The sequence below is a fragment of the Coturnix japonica genome, chromosome 8 (assembly GCF_001577835.2).
Source record: "Coturnix japonica isolate 7356 chromosome 8, Coturnix japonica 2.1, whole genome shotgun sequence".
NCBI classification, from domain to species: domain Eukaryota; kingdom Metazoa; phylum Chordata; class Aves; order Galliformes; family Phasianidae; genus Coturnix; species Coturnix japonica.
This window is the reverse complement of record NC_029523.1, coordinates 9,649,852-9,675,912: the sequence shown is the minus strand read 5'-3', so window position 1 is coordinate 9,675,912 and position 26,061 is coordinate 9,649,852. Positions and strand designations below refer to the sequence as shown.

Sequence of the window (26,061 nt, the reverse complement as noted above, 5' to 3'; positions counted from 1 at the left end):
TAAGTTAATAGAAATTCTAACCTGTGTGTATATGACAACTTCCTTTAGTTAGTTAAGTGACAGTTTGACTATAGACCTAACAGAACAAAAGTCTAGACAGCCTGGATATTATTACTACTGAAGTTAGAGAATCTGCTGCAGAATTCATTTAATCTTCCTGCAAAGATTTGAAAGATTGAAGAATTCCAAGGGCCTTTCATATGATATTCTGTAATCCAGGCCCATTTCACGATATAGCTAGAGAAAGACATTGAGAGCCTGCCAGGCTGCAGCCCTGTAAAAGCAATACACTGTGAAAGAAGAATTCTGTATCGGTCAAAGTTTCCATAGAAATCATTGTCTTCCTGATTCTTAGAAAGCCTATGGTTTTAGAAGTATATATTCAGCTTAGTGAAGAAAAGGGTTGATATGTTCAATAATAATTTTTAACCTTCAAAACATGAATGCTCATAGATCAAAGTCTACTGCAACTCTTGGCTGAGAGGTTGTATCTTACTGCTATGCCTGTATATATAGCACATGTACATAACAAGCACACGCATAAACAATATATTGCTTACTGCTATACAGATACGCTCTCTGAAAAGGAAAAAAAAGTGTCTAAAGATCTGAAAAGGACAATCCTATCTTCTGGTTGAAAGATCTGCTCATCTTTTAAGTTGTTACTTATTTTCAAAGCCTTATTTACAGCTGCTCACTTCTTGAGCCCAACTTTTTAATGTTAAGGCTAATTACAAACAGTTTAGTTAAATTACCAGTTCTTTGCTTCTTGGGGACATCGTGAAAATGAATCTGAACTCCCTCAAATCTGCTTTCAGAAATAAGAAAAACAAAGTTGCTTTTCTTCTTCATGTGTAAGATTGGAAAAACTATTAAAAAAATTAAAAATCATCAAATTTCAGGAGGAAAAAAGGAAGACAATAATTTTTAAAAAGCAAAAACAAGGTAAATAATGAGTTTTTGAGAAAAAAACTCCTGTTTTATTATTAGGTGCCCCTGAAATGGAAAAACCTGTTGCTCTGCTTTTTTGCTGTTGTTTTTCTTTTCCTCCCACCATAAAAAGTTGGCCAGTTCTCTAGTGTTGATAGCTAGAAGGCTGCTTCTAAATACTTCTGCCTAGAAGTGATACCGTTTTTTGATCCATTTATGTTGAAAATTACTTTTCTGTCTGACTGACATTAAGCATTTAGTTGGTTACTTGCAATTATTAAAAGTGATGCAACATGAGAATCACTTTGGCTGAGTCTACAGTAGCTGGAAGTGCAGTCCAGCAGGCTAGTGTGAAACAGGAGACAGATGACTTTTTTTTTTTTTTTATACTGCATGCCTTTGGGGAAGTTTTATTGTGGGCCAGCTTCTCCATTCTACTTGAGCTGTACAGAAAGTTTGGTCAGATAGTTAAAGCTCTACTCATTCTACTACTGCTACCTTCTGCACAGAATGTGTATACTGAGGAATGGTCTTTCTGCTCCTGTGTACTTGGATGTGCCATTCTTAGAAATATGCAAAGGATGGTTGCTGATCTGAAAGGGCCTGTAAGTTAAATCACTTTTGTTTCAAGGTATAATCACCATGCCTCCAAATGATCACTCAGCTTGTGAAAGGACTTTCATGCTTTACAGATATATATGAGCATATGGTTTCTATGAAATCAGGTGAATACCTAGCATCAGATTCAGCACCCTTTCTTTATAAGGATTACAAGGATTTAGTCCTGTAGACTGTGTGTGGTTAAACTTCCATTACATTTAAATCAGAGTTTTATATACATCAGGTTTTAGCTTGTTATATTCATTTACAGTATGATACCTAAATAATCATTGTATCAGTCTGACACCTGGGGAGTTCTGAAGGAGAAAGTCTCTTAAGGGAAACATCTGCATAATGACTGTGTTAGTTAGTAACTTATTATAAAACACTTGTTGTATTGTTCACACCAACAGTGCTAAATGAGGAGTGACAAATCCTTTAAACTGGCAAAGAATAAAAAGATCCCTGCTTTTTATCAACTATTTAAGCTATAAACATACTTCAATGGACATAGTTAAAAATTTTGAAATTATTTTACTAGGTGCCATGTACCAACATCTGATCAATTTCTTCCAGCCTCCCCTAGAAGAAGTAATTATTTTTCCCAAAAATACAATCAAATTAGCAAATACAATCAAGTTCAGGGTAGTATTAAGTAACATTAACTTCTGGCTCATGCACGTTTTCAGGGATTCAAAGCAATTTTGATATACTCTGTAAGGAAACAGAAGTGTATGTTGTATGTAACTGGTTACAGTTCTGATTCTGACAGTATTGAAGTGCTTACAAAGGGAGTGAATTCCCTTAATGATGTCACTACTTTTTCCTGCAGTTATGCAATGCTGTATGAAGGGATTCAGGAACAGAAGAAACCCTTCTTTGCATCTCACACTAGTAGGTTACTGAAGTCTAAGATTACAATTTTTTTATTTATTTATTTTTAAAATTTCCTTCACATAGGATGTGACATGTAGCTTTTTTCATTTTTATTTTCATGTTTATTAAGTGTCTGATCTGGCACTGAGATACAGTAGGGTTCACAACACAGAAATACCACCAAGCAGGTCCACAGCACCACTAGACATCATCTGTGCTGCTATTGTTATCATGAATGAGCTAAATTAGAGCATTTAAGACATAACAAGGAGATTCAGGAAGGAAACAGATTCTGGGAGTGAGCTCCAAACTTCAGAAACTTAGCAGAAGTAGCTGAAGGGTGGACAAAATGATGCTGATGAAACAAAGGAATGCTATCTGTTTAGGGAGTATAAAAACACCATGAACTTGGAGATAACTCTGCTACATTCTGCTTGGTCAACAGTATCAGTAAAACTGTGTATGACATAGTATTTTGTTTTAATGTTAAGGGATACTTTGAACGCATACTTTTCTAGCTAAAGATTCTAATAATTGATTGTATGTATAAATATATTCATTCTGTCTCTGCAGTAAAATATCCCAAAAGAAATACCTGTAAACTGTTATTTTAAGTAAGAAATTTCAGACTAAATCTTAACCTCCAGCATCTACAAGAATATAACTGGTTTATCTGAGAAAAGGGGTGCAATCAAGTCTGTAAGGAAACCTAACAAGGAAGGCGTATGGAAATCTACAGTGACATTGCAGATGGTAGGCATGTTGCTGTTCTCAGTGCTGAATACTGAGATTCAGTTGGTAAACTAGCATTACAGAAAGAGGCACTATTTACTGTGCAAGTCCAAAGCCAGTTTATTTCTTAGTGGGTCTTAGATGGAATGGATGGACTGACTTTTCAGGTCAGTTTAGGAGATTACAAGTAAAAATTTTTGAGGATCGCTAGCTTCCTTTATTATTCTTGATCACAAGTAATCTCAGACAAAAAAGGCCCTTGGAGAGAAGTATTTTTATTTAAGTCACTATCACAGATTATTGCAAGTTGAGTACACGTAAGATTGAATTCAAGAAAAAACGTAGCAGTTACTTTTGGGATTTTTTCATCTAATCTGCTAGTTTTTATTTTTAATTACTAGTTTCAATTGTTAAGCATGCCTTCATCCAACCTTACTTTCTCCTAACAAGCCAGGGCCTGCTGCTTTACTTTCTTCTTTATCTTGCACATTTTCCTAATTTATAGCCAAATATTTATGTTGTGACACATGGCTTGTGATCTAAGAAGGAAATACAAATGAATATTTCAAGTAATTCTCCCACCTGGAGATGAAAAGTGTTTGTTCTATAACAGACAAGCCAGCTGTGGAATTCATCTTAAAAGGAAAGTGATGTGCAGACTTTACTAGTGACTCCAGATAAATCAGGCTGTGAATACAAGATGTGTACCATAACGATTGACCCGTTTAGTCATCCCAGAAATTCTCACAATCAGAATGCTCATGTTTTATCATATACAGGATTTTTGAAGGAGACAGTGCCACAATGTTACACCTAAAATTCACATTTTCTTTTGCAATGCATATGCAGCTTCCTAAGTATGCACACTGCTTAAAGCTTGGACTTCATCTCTGGGTGTTTATGGAGCAGAGATGTTCAATATGAGTGAAGTTAACTACTGATCTGTATTTTCTTATTGTTCAGTTTTAATTTATACTTGACAGTTTTCACAGTTGCATACGTGTATTATAAAAGAAACTCTATAGTGTACATTTAGAGAAGCTGCGTTATTAGCCTGCAAAAATAATCACTGACATAAGAATTCTACCTAAAAAGGCCTCAGGACTGGCAGCCACATACTTCCTTAGAGGCATTTTACCCTTCCTATATGTATTTCTTGGCCAGTAAATGATGGAAACATATATGCCCTTATTGCCAAAGTATGTTCCAGTTGCTGGAAAGATTAATAAGTGGGATAAACAATGTGAAAGATCCACATTACGTAGAAAACTTTCCAGGTCCTTCCACTCATCTCTCAAGTGCCATTAACCTGCACAAATATCAGTAACTGCTTAAGAGAGACAGAACTGAAATAATATCACTAATTTTATCATAATACTCAGCTTTGCCAGACATTCTCATAAATATCTCAGGTATCTCAATAATAGGCAGGAATTCAATGAAAGCAAGCCCTTTCCAGATACCACATAAGCAAAAGAACAGTGAAATGCACTGTAACTTCCAACAATAGACGCACTTTTGTTTCACTTGGTTTTTTTTGTATCAACCTATCTGACACATTCTATAAATCAGTTTTGACATTGTATTAACTTTTCCCGTTAAGAAAATTATTCTAATCCAAATTAAATCCTTTTCTCAAAAATAAATAGCTCAATTTTCATAAAGCTAGATTAGGAAACAAATGGAATTAATATTTATTTATTTTTATATTTTTTTTTACCTCAAATACTTCTTCATCCAGAATCCTGGTTCCAAAGACAGTGATGCCATTAGTGTCCACAATTGCTTTGTCACTTCTCTCCAGTGGTTTTGTTGTTTTTTTGTTGCAGTCAACAATCATTGTAACACTTTTCTTCTCCACGCTAATGGCTACTCGATGCCACCTATCAAAACATAATTCTACTCTAATTCCTGTTTTGAAGATTATGTCAATGCATTTAAGTCAAAGTAGATTACTCCAGTTAGTACACTGATAAAAAGTTGCAGATAAAATTTTAAATGTCTCTATTTGCTTCATAAATGCACAAACGTACTGTGTTTTGTCTATCCACTGTGTAACTTAGGTTCATTTGTGCAAAGAAATCTGATCCAGAGTCCACCGTCACAATCCTACATTAGGTGAAATTCTCTGAAGTTTTATCCAGGGAGTATTAGTGAACTCAAATTAGAAGCGCGTGCACTGTTTACATTTTATCAGAGTAGACTAATTTGGTTTTCCAAACTACTTAACTAAGGGCTCACTCAGAGCAGCTCTTAGCCACTACGTATTACTCTCTGTTCTTTATGATCAATCCCAAAAATTTTATCACGTTCTTTTGCTTTTCTGTATGCACTCCACAGCTGCAGATATTTTTCAAAGACGTACAACAGTTCCAACATAGTAGCTTTTCCAGCTACAAACACTGGAAATGATTGCCAATATTCCTGCCAAAATAGCTCCATCTACATAAAACTACACCAAAAAAGTAAAGCAGTTCAGAATAGACACATAATTAACTGTACATTATTATGTCTTTTAAAAATTTACTCAACTGTATCATGTTCTTTATAACACTTGAATGACAGAGCATATTAATTAGTCAGTCTCCCTGTTATGACAATTAAAATATCTAAGAACAAAGCTCTTATAATTTAACATGGAGAAGGGGGGGGGAAAAAATAAAGCATTTTTGATGGAAAAAGTGTTGAGGTCTGTTTCAGTGAGATATCTTAGACAATGAGCTGCTGTATATAAAGGGGGACACCTCAAAGCTAATGGAATCTGACTGCTAAATAGTATCAGTGAGCCAGAACTCACTTGCGTTTACTCTGGATCACAGTTAAATATTATCATTGTAAAAGCCAACTGTCCACGCATCCTCAGGCATGTTACATTCTCAGGCACGTTTACACTTCTTCAATACATTTCATTTTGAGGTGAAGGTTGTTACCCTAAGTCTTTCCTAAAAGAGCTGAATCTTAAGAAAAAGTCTGTTTTTGAAAGCATGCAGAAGCTGAATGTGTGGGGAAAAAATAGCTCAATATGTAGATACGACTGACTCCAGTTGGTTTAGAAGTTGTATAAGCCCACTGCAGAAAACTGCAACAAACTAAGTTCATTTTGTTGTTGTTTTTTTTTTTATTTATTTTTATCAGATTCTAAACATTTTAGGTGAAATTATGAGAGCCATGTTCAGGATTCATGGTATAGCTTCATTGTGTGGCCACTCAAGCCAAAATAATTGCTAATTACTTCAAAAATATATTTTTATTTATCTTTTTATTGATTTAGAAACATATTTCATTGTAGTTGAATTTACCTGGCACCTTTTCTCTACCGAACTGTTTATTAAACACAAAGCTGCAGCAAAATTTCATCTTGTGCATTCTTTGATGCCTATGGAGCTTTTCTTGAACTATGGCACAAGAAATGTTAAACCTTTGAAAGGATATATGTCTCTTCAAAAGCAACAATAACAAATGCAGAAAATACAAGAGTGGCATTCCCGGAGAACAAATGCTTGTCTTCAAAGGGAAGTTAGGGTACAAAGCATTAACAACTGTAGTTAAATTGCATTAAGTGCATTAATAAGGATGAAGAGTGAATCCTTGAAAGGTTTCAAATTAACTCTCCAGCTGACTTTTCCCTAATTTCCTTATACCAGTATCTCAAAAGATCTTATTCAGCCACTGTTTTGGTTCACGCTAGGAAAAATTATGCATTGTCATGTCAATTTACCTTCACTTATCGTATCACCTTCAAATGAAGATGATCCTTAAAGTGAGACTATTGTTTCAGTCTTCTAAAAAACAGGAAGTCTTCTTTTGTTTAATTTTAACTTCCAAGGCTATTTCCTCACTCACAATTCATAGAAACAGAGAAATGGTTTGGTCTTATTTGTGACTCCGTACTCCATTTTAAGCTGGAGTTGCGTTCCACTGAAGAGTTCCTTTGATTTTGTACCACACCAATCCAACTATATGGAAATCATTAATAATTTATTTAATTATTCACAATATCTGTTTGGAAGGACTATGACATGATGTTCTGTGGTGTTTTTTTTCTTTTCATCTTAAATTTTTGCACTTACTTGCCATCAGCAATGTTGACTGTTCTGAAAAGAGGGTAGTCTTCTGGGGCAGGCTTTCCATTTTGGTCTTCAAAGAGGAAGACAGGGGATCTTCCAACTTCAACACCTACTTGCTGAATTCCTTGTTCATTGTAGATAGACAGGAGGAAGGACTGGATACCCTTTTTAGGTTTTACTGTCATCAATATTGAAAAATCTTCTGGAAAATCTCCATCTGTAAACAGAAAAAAGTATGCAGTTACAAATTCTGAAACTACCCTATGGACATTTAAATTTTTCTCTAAGGGGACCCTATATGCAATCTGTTGGGTTTTTTTGGTTTTTTTTGTTCTCCAAAATGAATATGGACAAAATTACCGTATGAAAATGTTTGCTCTCTTTTGTAACTGTGTACTTGCTTTAATTCTTAACATATGCAATGTCAGAGTTCTTAAAAAGCATGATTTTTAAAACTACTGTGAAAATGCTTAAGGCAGATGATGTGTACATCTAGTCTGGGTGTGTGCTCTTCAATCTGATTGTATCCTATGAAAAATACATAGGGGTTTTATCAGAAAGGTGACTTAAATGACTCATACTTTCTTCGGTAGTTCCTGTTATCACTGCAATGACATAATATTTCCAGATCTTACACATACATTGTGAGAATAGAAGTAATATTCCTCCACTGTTTATCTATAATTCAAAAAACAAATAACTTTCAAACAGAAAATGAATTTAAAAGTTTATGCATATACAGGTTTTGGACACTTAGCTGAAACAGATATCAAAGCCTTCTAAACTATTTTTGGTTATTCATATAGTTCTATTTGGACAATATCAAAACTCATTATAAAATTTGGAGGAAATAAGAAAAATCCTTGGTTTTTTTCTGGAGGTACGTTCCTGTCATTTCTGTACTGCACTGGAAAAGGTATCTAATAACTGACAAAAAAGTAAATTAATAAGACAAAATTCTCAACAGTTATCTCTACAATAGTATAATGCCTTGCAGTCAGTGAAATAAATGTCTGTTGTACTCTGGTGAATATTATTAGATCTGCTTTAAAATGATTATTGAGTATCAATATTACTGAGTATCAATATGGGTATTGATACTCAGCCTTTGTTATTAGTTCCCTAGAAACTAGAAGTTAATCTGTATGCTCTGATGAGTTATAGGAGTTAGATGAAAGCAAGCTTTTTTCCAATTTCCAATGATGAATTACAACTTACTTTGTTTAGCTAAAATAGCATCTCACAACTCAACCTTGTTTATCACGTGTTGTCTTTTCACTATCATTAAGTACTAAGAAAAAGGGACAGACTCATCCGAAGGTCTATAAGAATATTCTTTTAAAATTAAGGATTTCTTGTGATGGGGATAGAATGCCTGTTTTGCAGGACTCAAAGCAGTTATCATAATCACCTCCTACAAATTGTTTCTAGGTACTGAAATAAGGTAGCACGTTTTCTTGTATTAAGCAAGGTTTTGTGGTGGTTTCTTTTTACACTGCAAGTGACCAGTGCTTTTTACTTGCCTCTTGCACACATAAATGTTGCAACGAGCCATTGAAATCAAGCAAACTCCTCCTCCAAGTTATAGCACATAAACTGAAAGCATTAAAAAGTACTTGAGTTAAGGCTTTCAAGGGCTATAGAAATTTAGAAGTAAGCCAACAACATGAGGTCAATCTTTGTCCTGGCATTCAAGCAAGAATCGAGTGAACAGTTATTAGTGTAGCTGTCAGATCACCTCTTCATGCTACAATATCATTCATGAACAAGTGTAAGACAACCCAAGCTCTCAGTCTCAGGCTTTCATTTAGCATCAAATGCCTGTGCTGTTCTGAACTTTTTAAAACATCAGTGAGTCAAACCCAGTTTAATATTATGTCCAGTTGTATTTGAATGAACATTTAAAGTTTTTTTCTCACAGCACTTGGCTTCAAGGATACACATTCCAAAGCTCAGAGTATAAGGGTGACAATTACATGGTGCAGCTTCTGCAACTTTTCAGTATAATGCATCATTTTGCATCTCTTAATGACAGACTAGTCCAAACTCTGATAGCCTTACTTACTGATATCAGCAATGTGTTGTAAATTGTTAAGGGCCAGTGAATTGTATTTTCAAGCAGCAAGCTCTGTTAACTATAGGTAACTTTGTAGAAATGTTTAAAATGTTAATATAAATCTGACCTTTCTAGTGAATTTTGCTTTGGCTTTCTACCAAATGTAAAAAAAATGAAGCGACAATTTAAACAATCACACAAGATACACTTGCACTGTTTGTAGCTATTTCCCATATTGCTTTGGGAATGCATTATTGCTAGGTGATAATATTTCACCATTTTATCTTTGTTGATATCCATATGACTGAAACTTTGAAAGACAAAAGTATTTTTCTTTGCTCACATCTGTGCTTGTAGAGGAACTTAATCAAACTCTATGTGATGTATCAAAGAGGGAAAATTAAATGTTCCAGGATTTTTTTAAATATCCTTATAATCATTTTCCTCAATATATTTGGGTTAAATGACAAGAGTGACAGCAAACTAATGGAGTAAAAGCCTTTTTTCAGCATACAATTATTTTCTTCCAAGATGTGATTATTTCATTTTAGAGAAATTTGAGAGAAGTTGGAATCACATTATCTGCTGGCCACAACTAGCTTTGTTTAGCCCTCCAAATACTCAGATACTCTTAAGTAACTCTTAGCAGATGGTACTTCTGGGAACAATATTGCAGTAGCCAGTCACAACTCATTTCTACCAGCATAGCATTGGTCCAGGAAGAATTGCTTTTAAATAGACTACTGAAACATGGAGGCATGCCAAAGCCACCGAATAAGCTTTCCTTCAGATAGAATCATGGAAAAACTGGGTAATATGACTTAAAAACTTGTTCTAGCAATGATGCAGAATTTGAAGAAGAGCTTTATCGCTGAAAACCATAAAAACAGTTTTGTTCCATGGATTAAGAGCACATCCTGCCATTTGTGTGCAGACACGCTTCTAGGGATAACAAAATTACTTTGTGGTACTGACAATGGACTACATGCTGCATTTTTAGATACTTTAAAAGTACAGGCAGTAAGATAATTTAACCAAGTAGTAGCTTTCTGACGGTCTTACCTGGGTACAGCTGCTTTGTTGGGGCACTGAGCTGTGCAGTTTTTGAAACTCTGTAGGCAACATCTGAGCCTTTTGAATTTCTTCTGTTAGTGCAAAATCCTGCTGTTCTTGATACTCCTTCCGGTGAGTTATGAAATTCTAATACTTTTAGCACATCAACTGGTTCAGCTGACAAAGTTCAAAAATAAGAAAAAGTTATCCATCTTCCATCCCCACAATTGGCAAAAAAAAATGCATTTCATTGCAAAAGCATGTGTGTAATCATAACAGTAACTGCATCCTGGATTGATTTTCACAGACAACGCCTACATCAGAATGTTCTTTTAATGGGATAATTAATTTTTAAATATGTAAAGGTTTATCCAATCTAACATAAATGTTGTGATCAGATATTTGGATGTCTTGACTCACTGAAAACCACAGTTTCCCAAAGGCAGGGAAATTTGGCGATTTAAATTTATAACACATTTTACTGAGTAACTTGTAAGAAGTATAACTAATTTTAAAAGTTTCAGAAGCATTCAGCTACTAATCTGTCAGAAACCAGTGTTGCTAACATTAGGAAATACAAATCCGAAATGTTTATTACAAGCTAATACTACGTACAATCTGAATGAACGCTTCAGTACAGTACAGAATCCTACAGATTCAATACATTCAAACAATTATGAAATCAAAGTTACAATGGTCTGAAAATCCTGGAACACCTGCCTTCATCCTCTGGATGAATAACATTAGTAGATATACAGCTCTTTCTACATGTAACCACCATATTTTTTAAGTTACTGAATGAACACTCACATTGTTTTTTGGTAGTGGATGGCTATTTCTGCAGTATCTATAGTAAAGTGTACCAGTCAGTGGAAATATATATATTCATATATATAATATATGAATATATAATAATAATAATATATGAATATATAATATAAGTCAGCCACTGCTATGTTCTTTTTTTCCTTTGCTCTTTCATGTAATTTGTACCAGATTATTTTTCTTCATTATTATTTTTTTAGAACAAAGGCTGGCTGGAAAAGTCTTCATCCTTAAACAAGATTATTCATTACTTCATGTCGATTCTACTGCTAAAAAACTTCTAGTCATAAAACAGAATAATAGAAGTAAGCAATGTTCAAACCACAAATTCTAAATAACAAAAATGGGCATTTGTTAAAAGTCTATAGGTAACATTTATTTCCACAAACTGAATGTCAAGAATCATGAACAGTAAAAAAACATACTCAGTTTACAGTGATTTCTAAATAGAAAAGGCATAAGAATTTAAATAGACAAAAAGATTAATCAGCTCATCTCCATTAATAAAATGGCTGACTTAATATTTACAGACTGCAACAGAAACTGCTTTCTTGATGTTTATAAGAGACACTTCAAGCAATCACTGAACAGAAAATGAGTGTGTTAGAGTTCTTTAGATAAAGCAGACAGGAATTCATAAGTTTTAATATCCTTCTTCACAAAAGCATGCTTTTCATAGAAACCTACTTATCATTCATTCATAGAATCATAAATATCTCTAGTTGAAAAGGATCCAGAAGGATCTAAAGAGTCCAACTCCTAACATTCATCCCGTGAAAAACACAGGGTTTCTGATTTTGTGCCCCCTCCACAAATATTTTTGCAACATTCTTGTGTACGCCATTTTTAAAAGCAGATTAGGATGTAACCAGTCCAGTGCTACCGGCCTGATAGTCTCCTAGCTGCTACTGCCACTGAAAACAGGGCCTCAGTGTTAAAACTTTGTCTCTGTGCTTTTCCTGTGTCAAGCTGCCATATATTTGGATTTCAGCAGATGTTCTCTTTCCTACTAGAAATTTTGTTCTGGTGAATTTTGACATTTTTTTATGTTTACTGAAAGTATGGAAATGTAGTTGGAACAACCATGAACTTCTATATTTATCCTTACATTTATAGACAGGCTGATATAACATTAGTCTCAAAAGTTCTTCAGAAGTGCACCATGCACATTCAAATTACCTACACAAGGCCTCTACAGAAAGCACTAAATGCAGTTGCTCTTGATAAGTCACAAAGCTCGTGCTTCTAGGAATCCAGCCAAAAATAAACAGGTCTTGGAAAACAGCAGAGCTTAGATCCTGACTGTTTAGAGTTATCCTGCCTGAATTATAAAGCAGGGTGAGAAATACTTGCATAGCCAACAAGTGGCCTGCTTAGAAGATCAGGATAGAGAGGTAGGAAGATGGCTCACAAATTCAGGGAAGAACACAGTCTAGAAGCTATCAACGGAGACTGTAATTGCTCTCTGCCAGTTTCTTAAGGTTCTGCAGCACTCAGTGTCGCTGTAACCTGTGAGTCTCACCTCCTCCTGTAAACTATCTCTTCTCTTTGCTTCTCCCACAGAATTTCTGGGATGAAACAATAAGAAACAGCCAGAAACAGCATCAAGGCCACGCTGTTTGCCTGTTTGTATGAAAGTCAAATTAGGATTACAATTTGTATGAGGGCTGCTCTCAAACTAATACCTCCCATTTTATAATGTTGGCCCAAGTCATGCATATAAAGGACACCACTAATTTATTAGCAGACATAGGGCTGCTCACAATAATTTTCTCATAGCTTATTGAAGTGATTTTACTCTGTAATATAATTCCCGTTAATAGTTTTCTCAGATGAGAAGAAAGCTGCAAAATTTTGCATCCTTCTGATTTAGCACTAAGACCTGAGATTGCAAGGAAATAGACCACAAATGAGAAAGCTCTGTTCATCAGTCAATTGGGGTGCAGATAACTCTCCCTGTGAAACTTAAGTATCAGCTTCGAAAACTGGACTATGTAAGTTTGTCAAAATACAGGATATAGATGCTAAAAGTCAGTCTTGTCATGCAAGGGCTTGATGGTCACACTGGCTGGATGCTTCAAGCCCACCTCCTGCAGGCCCTCAATAGAAGCCTATGTAAAGAAGCCTGTATTCTCCAGAGCAGAACCTGCATTTTTCAGGTGAAGCTCTCCTAAGTATCAGGCTGCAATCAAAACACAAGCTTCCGCTCTTTTATGTTTCCACTGATGGAGAACCAACTGCAAGTGGTCATTCTTCTCATTAAATACTATAGTGAGATTCTCAACAGCATATATCCTTATTTTGAAAAACAAAATTCAAAGAGAGATGCACAGCTTTCACTGCCACTAACAGATTATGCAGTAGTAGCCAGAGCAAAATAGTTCACAGGTGCTGGGATTTCTGGAATGACAAAGGAGAATCCTTCAGAAATCACATTTTTAGAACACAGGGGTGTATGATCCTAAGTGTCTCAGCATCTTGCAGTTTATCATCCTGTTAATCAGATAGCTCCAGCATAATTTCATAGTTTTTTAATATAGTACAAGAAAATTTTAGCGATGTACTACCTCAGCTCCTGAAATAACACCATAGAATTGTAGAATGGCTTGAGTTGGAAGGGGCCATCAAATTCCACTCCTCCTCTCCTCCCTGCCATGGGCAGGATTGCCACCCACTAGATAACTTGTAACTTTTAATATTTAAATTTGTAGAGCCAAATTCTGGTCTTCATTACTATGGTATGACTGAAGTACCTCTACTCACTCAGTGAACTTTTCGCACATACTGGTAGGGATGAGAACATTTGGTTCACATTAAATGTAAGACGCAGACCATATTTAAGTTTCCTTTGCTTATTTTCCCCACCCTAAGGTTTCTGTTTACTTCCTATGGAAGAAGAAAAGAGCAAGATAGAACTAGATTAGCAGAAACACAAGAACTTCTATGCTAGTTTAAATTATACCAAAATAAGTGTTAAAAGCATGTTAAGTAAGAAGAAAATCCACCTCTGCTGGCACCTCCCTTTTGGAAATTAAAAGGAGAAGAGCAAATGACTGAGCATGATAAATGGTTTCTGATCTGGTCCAGCTAAATAAATAAGGAGCATTTAGAAATCAGTGTGGGCTAATTAGCTCTAACCTGGATCCCAGATCACAGTGTAATACTGCAAGGTCAGGATACATTATGAGAATGAATTACATGAGGGAAACTTCATATGTTTTATGTTGCAGGTTTTTTGTTAGCATTTTCAAGGCTAGACTTCCTATGCCTACAATGATAAATTTACTTTAAATCCTATGGCAGTGCTTTACATTTAATGCTTTAATAATAGCATTTTTTTAAAATATAAAATCATAAATTGAAAAGAACCTGTAAAAAACTAGATTACATTTTGATTGTATTTTCATAGTTAGAAATGCAGCTTTCACTTAATTTCATTCCACAATCTCTAGTTTCCATAGGAATAAATCGGAGGCATTACTTTTGGAACAACCTAAGTGTATGCATGTTAAAATCTATCTGACACTGCAATGGGGAGCAGTATAGTACACAGAAAGCATAGATCAAAAGTGTATCTAATGGCAGCAGAAATATCTTTGGGATTATGTGAGCAGCAGCATTTGGGATAAAAGGGTAACATTGCTATGTATTATCTTCCAAGCCATAATCATGTTACAAGGCTAAATACCTTTATTTCAGTAACTTTGCAGCTAAGTAAATATTTTGATTTACAACAGATGCTTTGTTCTAATTTCTAGATAATGACCAACTGAAGCAATGATCCAAAACAAAAAGAGGTTTTCTGTACAGGCTTCTGTCCCAAATCTCTTTTAACAGCTAATGTGTTTCTATCAATCAATTTACACTTAAGCATGTGAAACACTTCAGCTCCTGTTTCTTCCCATACTTATCAGCTTCCATTCACAGCTTCTTACTGGAAATCTGAGTCTGCTGCTGTCACAAATTGACAAATTCTGTGTTGGATTAATTTCTTTGACAGAAGATGACCTGGGCACTCTGTTACTAGAAGTATTTGCAGAAAAAGAAATGCTTAGCATACTTATGTAATGATTCCTCCCAAATTCTTTTTGACTTCTATATGCTAACTGGCTGTACGAAAGGTTTCTAACCATCTTTTCCTACATAAAGCTCTAATGAGAAGCAGTCTATAGGTCAGTTCCATGAGAAGCTGCAGTTCATCACAAACATGGATTTCTCTTATTATATCATATCTTACATCTTAAGAGTTCAAACATCTATAAGTGATCCTACCACAGATGTATAAAGTGGTACTCAACAGTCTTAGAACAAGTGTACATTGAAGAGAGATTATTTGTTGAGAGTTCTTTTTTGAGTTAATTTGATTATCCCTTTAAAGAAAACTACAAAAGTCAGAATGGCCAGTTGTCCCTATAAACAAAAAAGTCCCACACCTTGAGTTTTTTTCTGTTCTAAATGTAATGGGCTGAAAGCCATCAGAAGCTTCAGTGAGCACTGAAGGTAGCCGTGCACATTTTTGGGTAGGATACATGAAATCTGACATCTGTTCTCTGTCTAAGAACTGTACAGCAAATAATTTTTGACTACAGCTAATGGTGATGGTGATCAAGGACCAAAACGTTCAAGAGACTTTTATTGAAGGCAGGGATTGCAAAGTAAAACAATCAGCTTCTGTAATTTAAGAAGGAAGGACAGTCATCAGCCTAAAAGGACTGACAGGAAAGTATTTTTTATTTATATGGATATATCTTAGGAATCTGAGTGTGCTACAGTTTGTTATGCTTTCAGTAAAGTTGGTAAACACGACTTTTTCTTCTTCGCATATAATGAACACTACGGGTTTTCTTCCTGAGCTATCATTGTTCTTCAGCAGTGTCATTCTTTTAATGAATGAAAAAATGAGAATTTATCAGGAATTATCCCAGAAATAGCCTGTAAGAATTGCAATCAGTAATTCATAATTGCTGAGATACGACCGTGTAGTAGAAAAGGGGTGCATCTGTCTCAGTAAAAAATCATTATCTGAGAAATTTATGAAGACAAATGTTTCTAAAGCACTATTACTTTACTTCATATTATTCCATGGAATCATGCTTTGTTCTGCCAGTAATCTGTTCCAACAGAACCACTGCAAAATTAAAGCTTAAGAGTGCTGAAACATTCGTCTTCAATTCTAAATTCTGTGGTGGTGTTGGGGTTTTTTTTGTTTGTTTGTTGGGTTTTTTTTGTTTGTTTGTTTGTTTGTAAGTTTAGACCACTTTTTTTTTTTTTTTTTCCCCTAGATCATTTAAAGAGTAGCAGCTATTATAGCCTGGTAGGCTAAAATATGCATATTTAGCGGGTACTGATGAAAGGACTTCTTATAATATCTGTGGACAGGATCTCCAAAGTAGGACACTTTATGGTTAGATTTCTAGGTGTGTATTTAGGTGCTCAAATAGAAGGTCTTGGCTCCTCCTCTGTTTTGAATCAGCGTTACTTATTAAAGGCATCATGGACAACAGTTAGTGACTTTTTAAAAATTCTTTAATATTTGTAAATGCTCATTCTAAGGACTACTACAGTTATAGTTTCCAGCTGGCACTCATTAGCCAATAGCTAAATGAATGGAAGAACTGAAAATATTTTCATGAACAAGAAAAAAAGCTTTAAAGGAATGGCTGGTCTTTGCTTTCTGCTGCTCACCTTTCAGAACAGTGCTTTCAGGCCAGAAATAAGGAGAAGTTGTGTTTTGTTTTGTTTTGTTTGTTTGTTAAAGCCTTGAAGACAGCTTTTGTCAAAGTTCTTCTACACAGTTTTGATGTAGCTACCATTTGTCTAACTGTTTCAGCAGTCCTCCTACTGTGAAATCTGATAATTTTTCCTGTTTGCATTCCTTGTCCTGGATTATTAGGTCAGTATCTGATTCTGTCAACAACAGCAAGCACTTTAGTTTACCAGACAAACCTATGTTTGCTAAAACACCAATAACAACAAGTTCTGCCCCAATCCTGAATGATCTGCAAGAAAGTCTTCCCTGGCAGTGTTACAGTCTGGATGTGCTGAGCTTAGTCTTTTGACCTGTAGAACACGGTGCAAGAGCCATCTATTACTAGAAATCTGTGCTATTTCTAAAGCAGCAGGAGTGTTTTCATTCGTGTTTTTACCACTGCATATTTTAAATATTGTTTCTGTGGGCAGTTATGATGGGTATCTTTTAAAAACTGAAATACATGTAAGTAATTATTATTAATTTACTGCATTCATTATCTGGTAAGAATTAATACTGAAAGAAATGCCCAAGGGCAGGAATTCAAAAGCACATTTTAATCAAGATGCTTCACCGAGCTTCCCAGTATTTCAGATATGGACACTTTTAGGTTCTCGCTGCAGGCTCTTGTCTCTGTAATCCAAGCAATGCTTTCTTGCAGTCCAAGCACCAGATGACTTTGATGAGTAAGCTTGCAGGCTCACTTAAACTCAAATATTCAGCAAGAATTAAGAATTGTTCTTTTCTTGGTTTTGTTATTTTACACAGCCCTAGAATATAACCTACATCTTGAGGCTGACATTTCATTTTTGCATTCTATACTTTTCATCACTTAAAGCAAAACCTTCTTTGAGAGCAGACAGATTGTATAAGCAACACTTTTAATCATTTATTCAGCAATATTGACTAAAACTGAGCATTGAAGACCTGATGTCGATACCATAAAGCATGTCACTGTTGCTTACAAAGGATTGGGCTGCTTTCATCATCTGGTGTAGCCACCAATTTGCAATATTTTAACTTCTGTCTCAGTAGTTCTAAGTTTCATGACTGTAGGAAATACTGAGACAGTGTTTCCTATTTGAAACTGCAACAGATAATGTCAGAAGTGTCTAACAGTGTTGAGACTTCTGGTAAACAGTCAAAAGTTCATTTCGTAAAGATGGTGGTGTCAGTACTTCTAAATGTGAAAATCAGCAACAAGTATGAAATTATTGGAGCATCCTATTCCTATTACCATATCAAAAAAAATGGTCATTGCTATAGGAAGAGACAAGGTGTGCTCTCGGCAATTAAAAATGAAAGAGATGACTTTCATTAACCACACAACTCAAAAATTCACCATACTTTCACTGATGTCAAAGGCATAATCTCCCATCTGATAGCAAGTCAAGGAAGCTAGTCCCAGTTCTGTACCCTGCTGATACTAACAGTTCAGCTTAAGCAGGAAGCAAGGTTGTAAAACCTTGACTGATTATTTTTTCTTTGTTAACTATGAATGCTTCATTGAAACCTATCAAATTACTAAAATATTTTGAATGGATACACAGATGAGGAGACAGAATGAGTAAAGCATAAGCTATGGCAACACTAACAAAGCAACAACAATTTGACTTATAACTGCAGCTGAGTTAAATTGCAGGCTGCTAGTACTGGTATTCATAGCAGAATCAGGATGTTCAGCTTTTAATCATACTTTATAACACATATCATCATCATCATAGTATCATAGTCTCGTGTGGGTTTGGAAGGGACCTTAGAGATTATCGAGTCCAACCCCCGGGATTCAAGCCTCCTGTGTAGCAGAGCGGCACTTCTACCACTTGCGCCACAGGGGATTCGAACCCGGGCCCCAGTGTTGCAAAGCGGCATTCCTACCACTGTACTTGGCTTCCATAGTATAAGCTCTGCCAAATAACATCTACTTCACATACTGTATGCATTAACGCCTTGACATACACTAAAGTCCCAGCCCTAGAATTCACAAAGATTTTTACAACCCTTTATGTGTGATAATGTGTTAAAAAGAATTTAATTTCTGTCAGATTCTATTACTATTGTTATAAAAGGGTCAGCAATTACTCCTTACATTTACAGTCTGTAAACTTGGTATTTAATACTGAGTAGTACAGTTATAAGCCATTGCAACAGGCATGAGTGTCCTTTTAAGCAACTGCCATCTACTGTGTCCAGCCAGAGGGCAAATCTGTGTCACTACATGAGACTTCACAGTCTTTCAAGACTAGAGATTCCACCCGAGCTCTGCTTAATTTATTTCCTCATATTATCAACAAATATTCAGATCAGTTATAACTGAATCAGTTCTAGGAGGATTTCTGAAAAGAGGCAGAGAGCTCTACAGAGAGATGCAACTTCTTTATCTTGCTGGCAGTTGGAAATTGGAAATCCTGTTGTTCACCACTGAATGAAACAAATCCAGGAGAGACATAATCGCTCCAGTGTGTTTTTGGTGTAACTTCAGCAGTAATGTCACTGCTGTGTTATTATGCTGCAGCCTTGTTGGAATTAAGGGCCCTGTTTGGAGGAGGCAAAGTATCTTTAAGCAAGACAACTGCAATAATGAATATAGTGATCCCTTTGCTACACTTTACCACTGACGCAGGTACTAATTTTATCAGCAACATTTATTTTCCTTTTTTCTTTTTTTCAGCAGAAAGAAAACAACATGCACCAGAAAAGCTTTTGTATCACAGATTTTTTTTTTCTAGTAATATTCCAATAATTGGTGCCAAAAGCACTGAATGTTTACATGCACTCCACATGTACTTACATATAGTTACATTTATTAGATACACACAAAGCTGAAGTTGAGAGATATGCTACAACTTCTTTTCCTGCCCAGCCTGCAGTCTGAATGGTCCTCTCTGAGATCCTCAAAAAGTCTTTTTCTAAATTAAATGCAAAGATACATACTCTGGAGAATTTGCAACACATACCAGTCATTCTTCTGCCAGATGGCTGCTGCTGATGTTGATGTAATTATTTTACCCCAAAAGTAATTTTTTAAATGTAAATAATATAGTAAAACAGAGCTATGCATGCTACTCTCTTTTGCTCTATACTGGGAAGAGAGGACCGTTTCACCTGCTGATCCCTGGGACTCAGAAGAAACTTCAGCTAGGATCACTAGGACAATCTAGTCAAATCTCCCTTCGATTTAATAATTTTTGTCTATATTTTATCTGAGAAGCCTCTATCTGCTCTGTTTCAGAAGTTTCATGGCATTTTCTTAAACCAAAATTAGCACAAAAATAGCCATTTTACTGTGAAATAATAAAAAAATAATGACAGTTTCACATTCTATTTCAATCTTAAAAGTGAATCAAACAGTTAAAAGTGTCTTATATCAGTAACAGTTCTGAGAAGAGATTAATCCTTTTCTAGTTTAGGGACACCTTTTCATTACTGGTTTAGAGTAATCAGATACAGCAAACAGTTCTCATTCAATTAACAGATCCGTATCTTCCCAGTGTAGCTTACTCAGCAATTACAATTAAATATCAATATTGAGCCCACAGAGAAAACTGTCCTTTTGCCAGTACTAATGGACCCAGTTCTCCATGCCTTCTGCACCTAGAACTCCCAATAGTTTCCAAGCCTGTCCGGGAGAAGCACAAGGAACCTTTGTACTTCCTGAGATGACTGACTGTAAAACAGTGTCTACAGTATATGAGGAACCAATGTACTTGCCACTCACACAGTAAGTATCTTTACTATATATAGCTTTAAAGCCCCATTTTCAGTAAGAAATCTTAAATCTTTTTGCACTCAGAGCTGGATTGAAAAAGCTTATAAATAATAAAAAGGCTAATTTTTCATTTCTTGGCCATGAAAATTCAATCAGAATCACAATAGTGCATTGATGCCAGAGCCTTACAAAAAATTTATAGTGTTGAAGCCATGCCATTTGGACTAAATGAGTTTATTCATTCCAAACACATCACCAATAGATTTAGTATTAAAAGGTGAGGAAGGGGAAAGGAAATCAAAGGATGTCTTTTAAAATGCTGAATACTGTTTACTTTTGGCGAGTCCTAAAGCAGAAATATTTTCTAAAAGGAGCTGCTTAAGTGCTGGTGGGCACTGAGCTGACCAAATATGAGTCACTGGCTTTTCCATTCTGCTCCTTCTCATTTCTATAACCTTTTAAAAGATGAAATAACTCGAGCAGATCTTCACACCTCCTCTCTCTGTTCTGTGGATGACACCTCATACTTCTATTTCTTTTCTGTGTTAAATAAAGCAACTTGAAAAAAAGAAGAAAAAAAGAAGAATTTGAGGAATCTTTTGAGGTTTTTCTGAATGGAAAAGATTTTGCTGTCTTAAGAAGTCACCGATGTTTAATTCATCCTTTATACAAAAGCATGATGAAATTTTCTTTATATTTCTTTACAAAGTGGCATTTTATGAAAACACAATTGAAGAATGTAGGATTCAATTTAATAGATTTTATAAGGGCTATGATTCATATTTTACCGTAGTCAAACCTCGCAGTATTTTCATGTAGTCATATTGTTTCCCCACTGCAGTATTCTGTTTTATCTGAGTAGATTCCCGCTCCAACTTTCAAACGTGAGTTATCATGTCTTATTTTATCCCTATACTACTTTAAGTAAGGTGCTCACTAAAGTCACTTCTACTGTGCTCCCAGGAAAGTGACATAAAACATCAAAATCTATCATGCCTTTGTACACAGCGTTCCTTCTTCAATAAATTTAGTTTTGACATAGTAAATGGAATCTTTGAAGCTCTGTGAGATTAATTCATCTTCAGCATAACTCCACTGGAGTCCGTGGAACTGCAGAGAGGATGAAATTTGACCCCTTCAAATCCCTGGCAGAAATGGGACCAGCAGGGGGCAGAAGCCCTGACGGAGCTGACACCGCCAAGGTTGTGACCAGGTATAAAGGGCTTGAATGGAGACCCCGATCACCTTGCTGTGCTCCCACCAGGACACCCGTTGATTCAGAAAGTGGACATTCACACCGAGATATACTTCTTGAAAGTCATAATAATAAAAAAGCCTAAAAATTAAAACTTTATTGGTGGAGAGTTAAAACTCCTTCACAGATGCTGCAGGCAGGAACTTGATGATCTTTGAGGTCCCTTCCAACCCAAGTCATTCTATGATTTAACGATTCTGTGTCTGACGCACAGGAAAATGAAAACCTCAGACCCAGCGAGGCTGGCCCCCACATGAGCCTGCGGGCTCCAGAGAATGGGGGAAATGAAGGAGGGAGGAAGACGGGCAGCGTTTCCAGCCAGACAGGAGGCAAAGGGGCTCCTGCCACAGCGGCTCACGTATCGCAGCTCCGGAGATGTGTGAGCCAAGCTCACAAAGCCGCAGCGCACCGGACGGGACGGTGCGGCGGTACCCGAGGGCCGAGCCGTGCCTGGGGGCACAAATTCCCTTTCCTTAAGCAGGAGCTGCCTCCGTGTCCTTCATCTGCTGCAGGTCCCCAGCGGGCTGCACCGTACCCACCGTGTCCACGGACACCTAAGGGACCACTCGCCCCCCCCCACACCCCTCCCCTCTCCTCCCCCCGGGGGCGGCAGGAACGGGAGGAGGCTGGGGACGGCAGCATCGCCCGCGCAGAGCCCGGGGCTTGGCCCCCTCCTTCCCGGCCCGTCGTTCCGGCGTGCGCCCACCTGCGGGGCTGCCCTCCTCGGCGCTGCCAAGGGCCTCTGCCATACTTGTACCTTGTCGCCCTGGAAAACATTCTGCCCGCTGCGAGCCTTTGCAAAGGAAAAATCAGTGAGGGGAGGAATGGAGAAAATCCGAGAGGAGCCTCCACCCCCTGCTTTCCCCTTCCTCGCCTCCCCGAGGAGGCAGATGGTTGTCACTCAGTTTCTGCCACAACTTCGTGAACTTCAGCAGCGTCAAGACTCTTTAAGTTCAACACAACTGAAAAACGTAGGCACACTCTATAAACCTGAGCCGGGTGCTGGACGACGGGAAATCGCTCAGCGCAACGCGTGTTTGTTTCACCATCCCGTCTCGCCAGCGCATCCCCTTAGCGGCACTGAGCCCAAAGCGGCGCCGAGGTGGGACGGGAGGCTCCGAACGGGCACCGCGGTCCTAGGGGCCCTCGGCGGGGTCCGCACCCTGGGCCCGAGCCCTCCGGGTTCCTCCTCGCCCCGGCAGCGGAGGCGCTCTGACAGCCCCGGCCTTGCCTCGGATCTCTTCCCCGACGTGGGGGGGGAGAGAGGCGGCCACGGCGCGTCCTTTCCTTACCTCCTCTGACCTCCGCAGCCTGGAGAAGGACAGCGAGGGTGATGACCACGGTCACGGCCGAGTCCCAGAGCCACCTTTTCGTTTTCCACCGCGTGCACCACCTCTGCATCTTCATGCTGGGCGCCCGCGAGCGTGAGTTAAACCCGGGCGCCTTCAACTTATAACTCCGTCCTTTCCACAATATTCCCAGAGATGATTTCTCCTATAGAGCCATACGTGACCACACCGAAGGGGATTCTCTCTCCCTCTCCCGGCCCCGCGCAGGCCCCTCCGCCCCGTGCTCCCCGGTGCCCTGCCTTCAGACTGAAGGGAGACGAGGGGCTTTAATCAAAATGCACAGAGAGCCGCATCCCCCTAAAGGCTTCATCCCGTCAGAGGGCTGGGCGAGCGGCTCCGGGGCCACCCCTGCGCCCAACTGACAAGGCAGCCGCCGCCCGGAGGCCAATCGCGACGCACCCCCGGCCGCCCACAGCACCGCCCTCCGCCTCGGCGGTGGCACACCGGCCGCCCACGGCACCTTCGACAGCCGTGTCGGTCAGCAGCGGCTCTCCCGATGGGGAGCTTAAGGAACAGGAAACCGCCTTGCGGGAGCGAGCCGGGGGACGCCGACTGCTGTGTGCTGTGTGCTGTGTGCTGTGTGCTGTGCTGTGTGCTGTGTGCTGTGTGCTGTGTGCTGTGTGCCGTCCCCGGGGCTCGGAGTCCCCTCGGCTCCGCCGCCCCCCACCCCACCGTGGCGCTGCGGAGCATGCGCAGTGCAGCCCGCGGCGCCCCTCGGAGGGGGCGGGAGGGGAGCGACTGTCCGGACGAGTGGAGCTGGGAGAGCCGGGGGGTTGTGAAGGGCGGCGGGGGAGAGGAGAAACCGGGATGAGAGAGGGGCTGGGGGCCATTAGGGCAAGGCCTGCCCCGGCCGTGAGCTGCGCATCTGCTCCCTTTGCCCCGTGCGAACGGAGGGAGCGGGAGGTGAAGAGGAATCACGCAGCAGACAGACACCCGGCGCTCAGGATCTCCTCCCCGAAAGGTCCCCGCTCCCACTCGAGTGCGGCCACAGCGATGGGGACCCACCTGCGAGAGGGGAACAGCCGCACCCCGCCTGGCACCGCGTCCAGCCGCGCTCCCCTGCAAGATGGGACACTTGGTTTGGTGGAAGTGCGGATCAGAACTGTGAAAGTTGCCTTCATTGAGATCACTTTCTACTAGATTTACAAGTGAGGGGTCTGACGATGCACAGCAGTTATCTCCAGGCCCCCCAGGTCTTACTGGGTGCTGTTTGTCAAGGAGAGGTGAGGGTCTGGCACTTGGAGCAGTCAGCTGCAGTGCAGAAGGGCAACATCAGAACACCAGGTCTACCTCACTTCTCTGTACCAAAGCCCGCTCCTTCAGAACAAGTCCTTTGGTTATCTGTTTCAAGCCCTAACCACACACAGATCCCAAAAAGTCAGGCATTAATGAATGAATTAATTAGTACTCTTACTGTTGCCCTCCCTCTTTGTGTTGTCTTTGGTGGCTTCAGAGGGGGTGGTAAGATAATCGCTTTGGTGCCCCCTTCTTCCTTACAATGCCAGTAGGTAGCCCCGCAATGGTTTATTCTTTTTGCTTAGTACTTTGTTGCTGGAAAATCCCATGCACCATAAAGTCTGAGTTTCCTCTTGATGCTTATAAATCAGACATCTTTCTGTCATCAACACTCTTGTTACATCCACTCTATTCTCACACACTGCCTCCGGCACTGCTTTTTTGAGCCTTGCTATTAGCCTGAATTAATACAGCTACAATGGATCATAGAGGGAATAAAAAGGTCTGTCCCTATCAAAAAGAGGAAGAGGAAGCATTTCAGATTGGTGGTGAAAAAAGACAGGTAAATGTCACAGTGTAGAGAATGGTGACTTAGCATAATGACTTTGCAGTTACTTCAATTTTAAGGTACGCAATTCAAACACCAAAATGTCAGCGGAAAGATACCCACTCATCTCTATGGTCTGGCATTGGTTTTGAGAATAACTGGAACAAAATGCTGAATATTTGGCATTCCAAATTGAAATTTTAGATCTCTGCAAGGCAGTAGATGGAAAATATATCAATCAGGTGAAGTGGCATGCTTCCACTGATAAATAATTCTGTAGAGTTCTATGTTAATTCTATATTAATTCTAGTACGGAGAATTTAGTACTAGCTCATTTGTTTCTGCGTGCCACCATGTCAAGCCATGTAGATGTGTAATAAAATGCCATCACATTCAGTGGCTGCAAGACAGAAGCCACATGCTGTTTGGGTACTTGAAGATCTTCATCTTGTGATACACGAGATCCAGTAGTAATGACTACTGATTTTCATTTATCTGATTATTTTAGTTATTTAGCTTGTAATCTTAACTGCCACATTAGTGTCCCAGCGAAGTAATCACAGTAATCACAGCCTTAGTGTAGTGTACATAAATCAAAGAATAGGTGTGATTCAAAGTGCAGATAAGCTTTCTGAAAATCATAAAAGTATTGAAGATTTGTGGTAGTAAATTGCAGCCCACAAATGTAATTTCAGTAGAAATATTTTCTTTCTTGAAACCAGTCGAGAACTAATACACAAAAATGTTTTCAAAGAAAAATGGAAGAGAATAATGTTGTTTTTTAAGTCAATTGTAATCCACCCCAATTTGTTTTTTTCATTAGCTTTCTTGTTCTCCATTTCTCTTCAAGACAGTTTTAGTGAAAAGAAAGGCTAAGCATTGTGACATTCATTATGTTCTGTCCCCGACACATCAATGTTGGCAGATTAGCCCATGTTTAAATATTAGGAATTGCTCTCTTGCATGTGCACAGATGGGTCATTGTTGTATTTTGGGGCAGAGAGGGGGAGGGGTTAGGAACTAAGGAGAAATAAGTTCGTTTCTTTGGCCCTACACAGCGTGCAAGAAACTTAGGGC

The 26,061-nt window shown here is 38.5% G+C and overlaps 1 protein-coding gene across 5 annotated transcripts in view; it reads right to left on the bottom strand.

Moving 5' to 3' along the window:
• The window catches only part of COL11A1 (collagen type XI alpha 1 chain), a 121,798-nt gene extending 98,015 nt beyond the window's left edge, over positions 1-23,783 (bottom strand). For 3 of the 5 annotated variants that reach the window (XM_015869905.2, XM_015869906.2, XM_032446245.1), the window contains exons 1-4: positions 23,145-23,782; positions 10,324-10,491; positions 7,209-7,422; positions 4,859-5,021 (exon numbers count right to left, since the gene is read on the bottom strand). In XM_015869905.2, coding sequence (XP_015725391.1) covers positions 4,859-5,021; positions 7,209-7,422; positions 10,324-10,491; positions 23,145-23,259 — 660 coding nt within the window. In that variant the 5' untranslated portion in view covers positions 23,260-23,782. Of the gene's footprint in view, positions 1-4,858; positions 5,022-7,208; positions 7,423-10,323; positions 10,492-23,144 lie in introns of all 5 variants that reach the window. The other 2 variants (XM_015869907.2, XM_015869908.2) reach the window with 1 other exon arrangement.
• Positions 23,784-26,061: the final 2,278 nt, after the last annotated feature.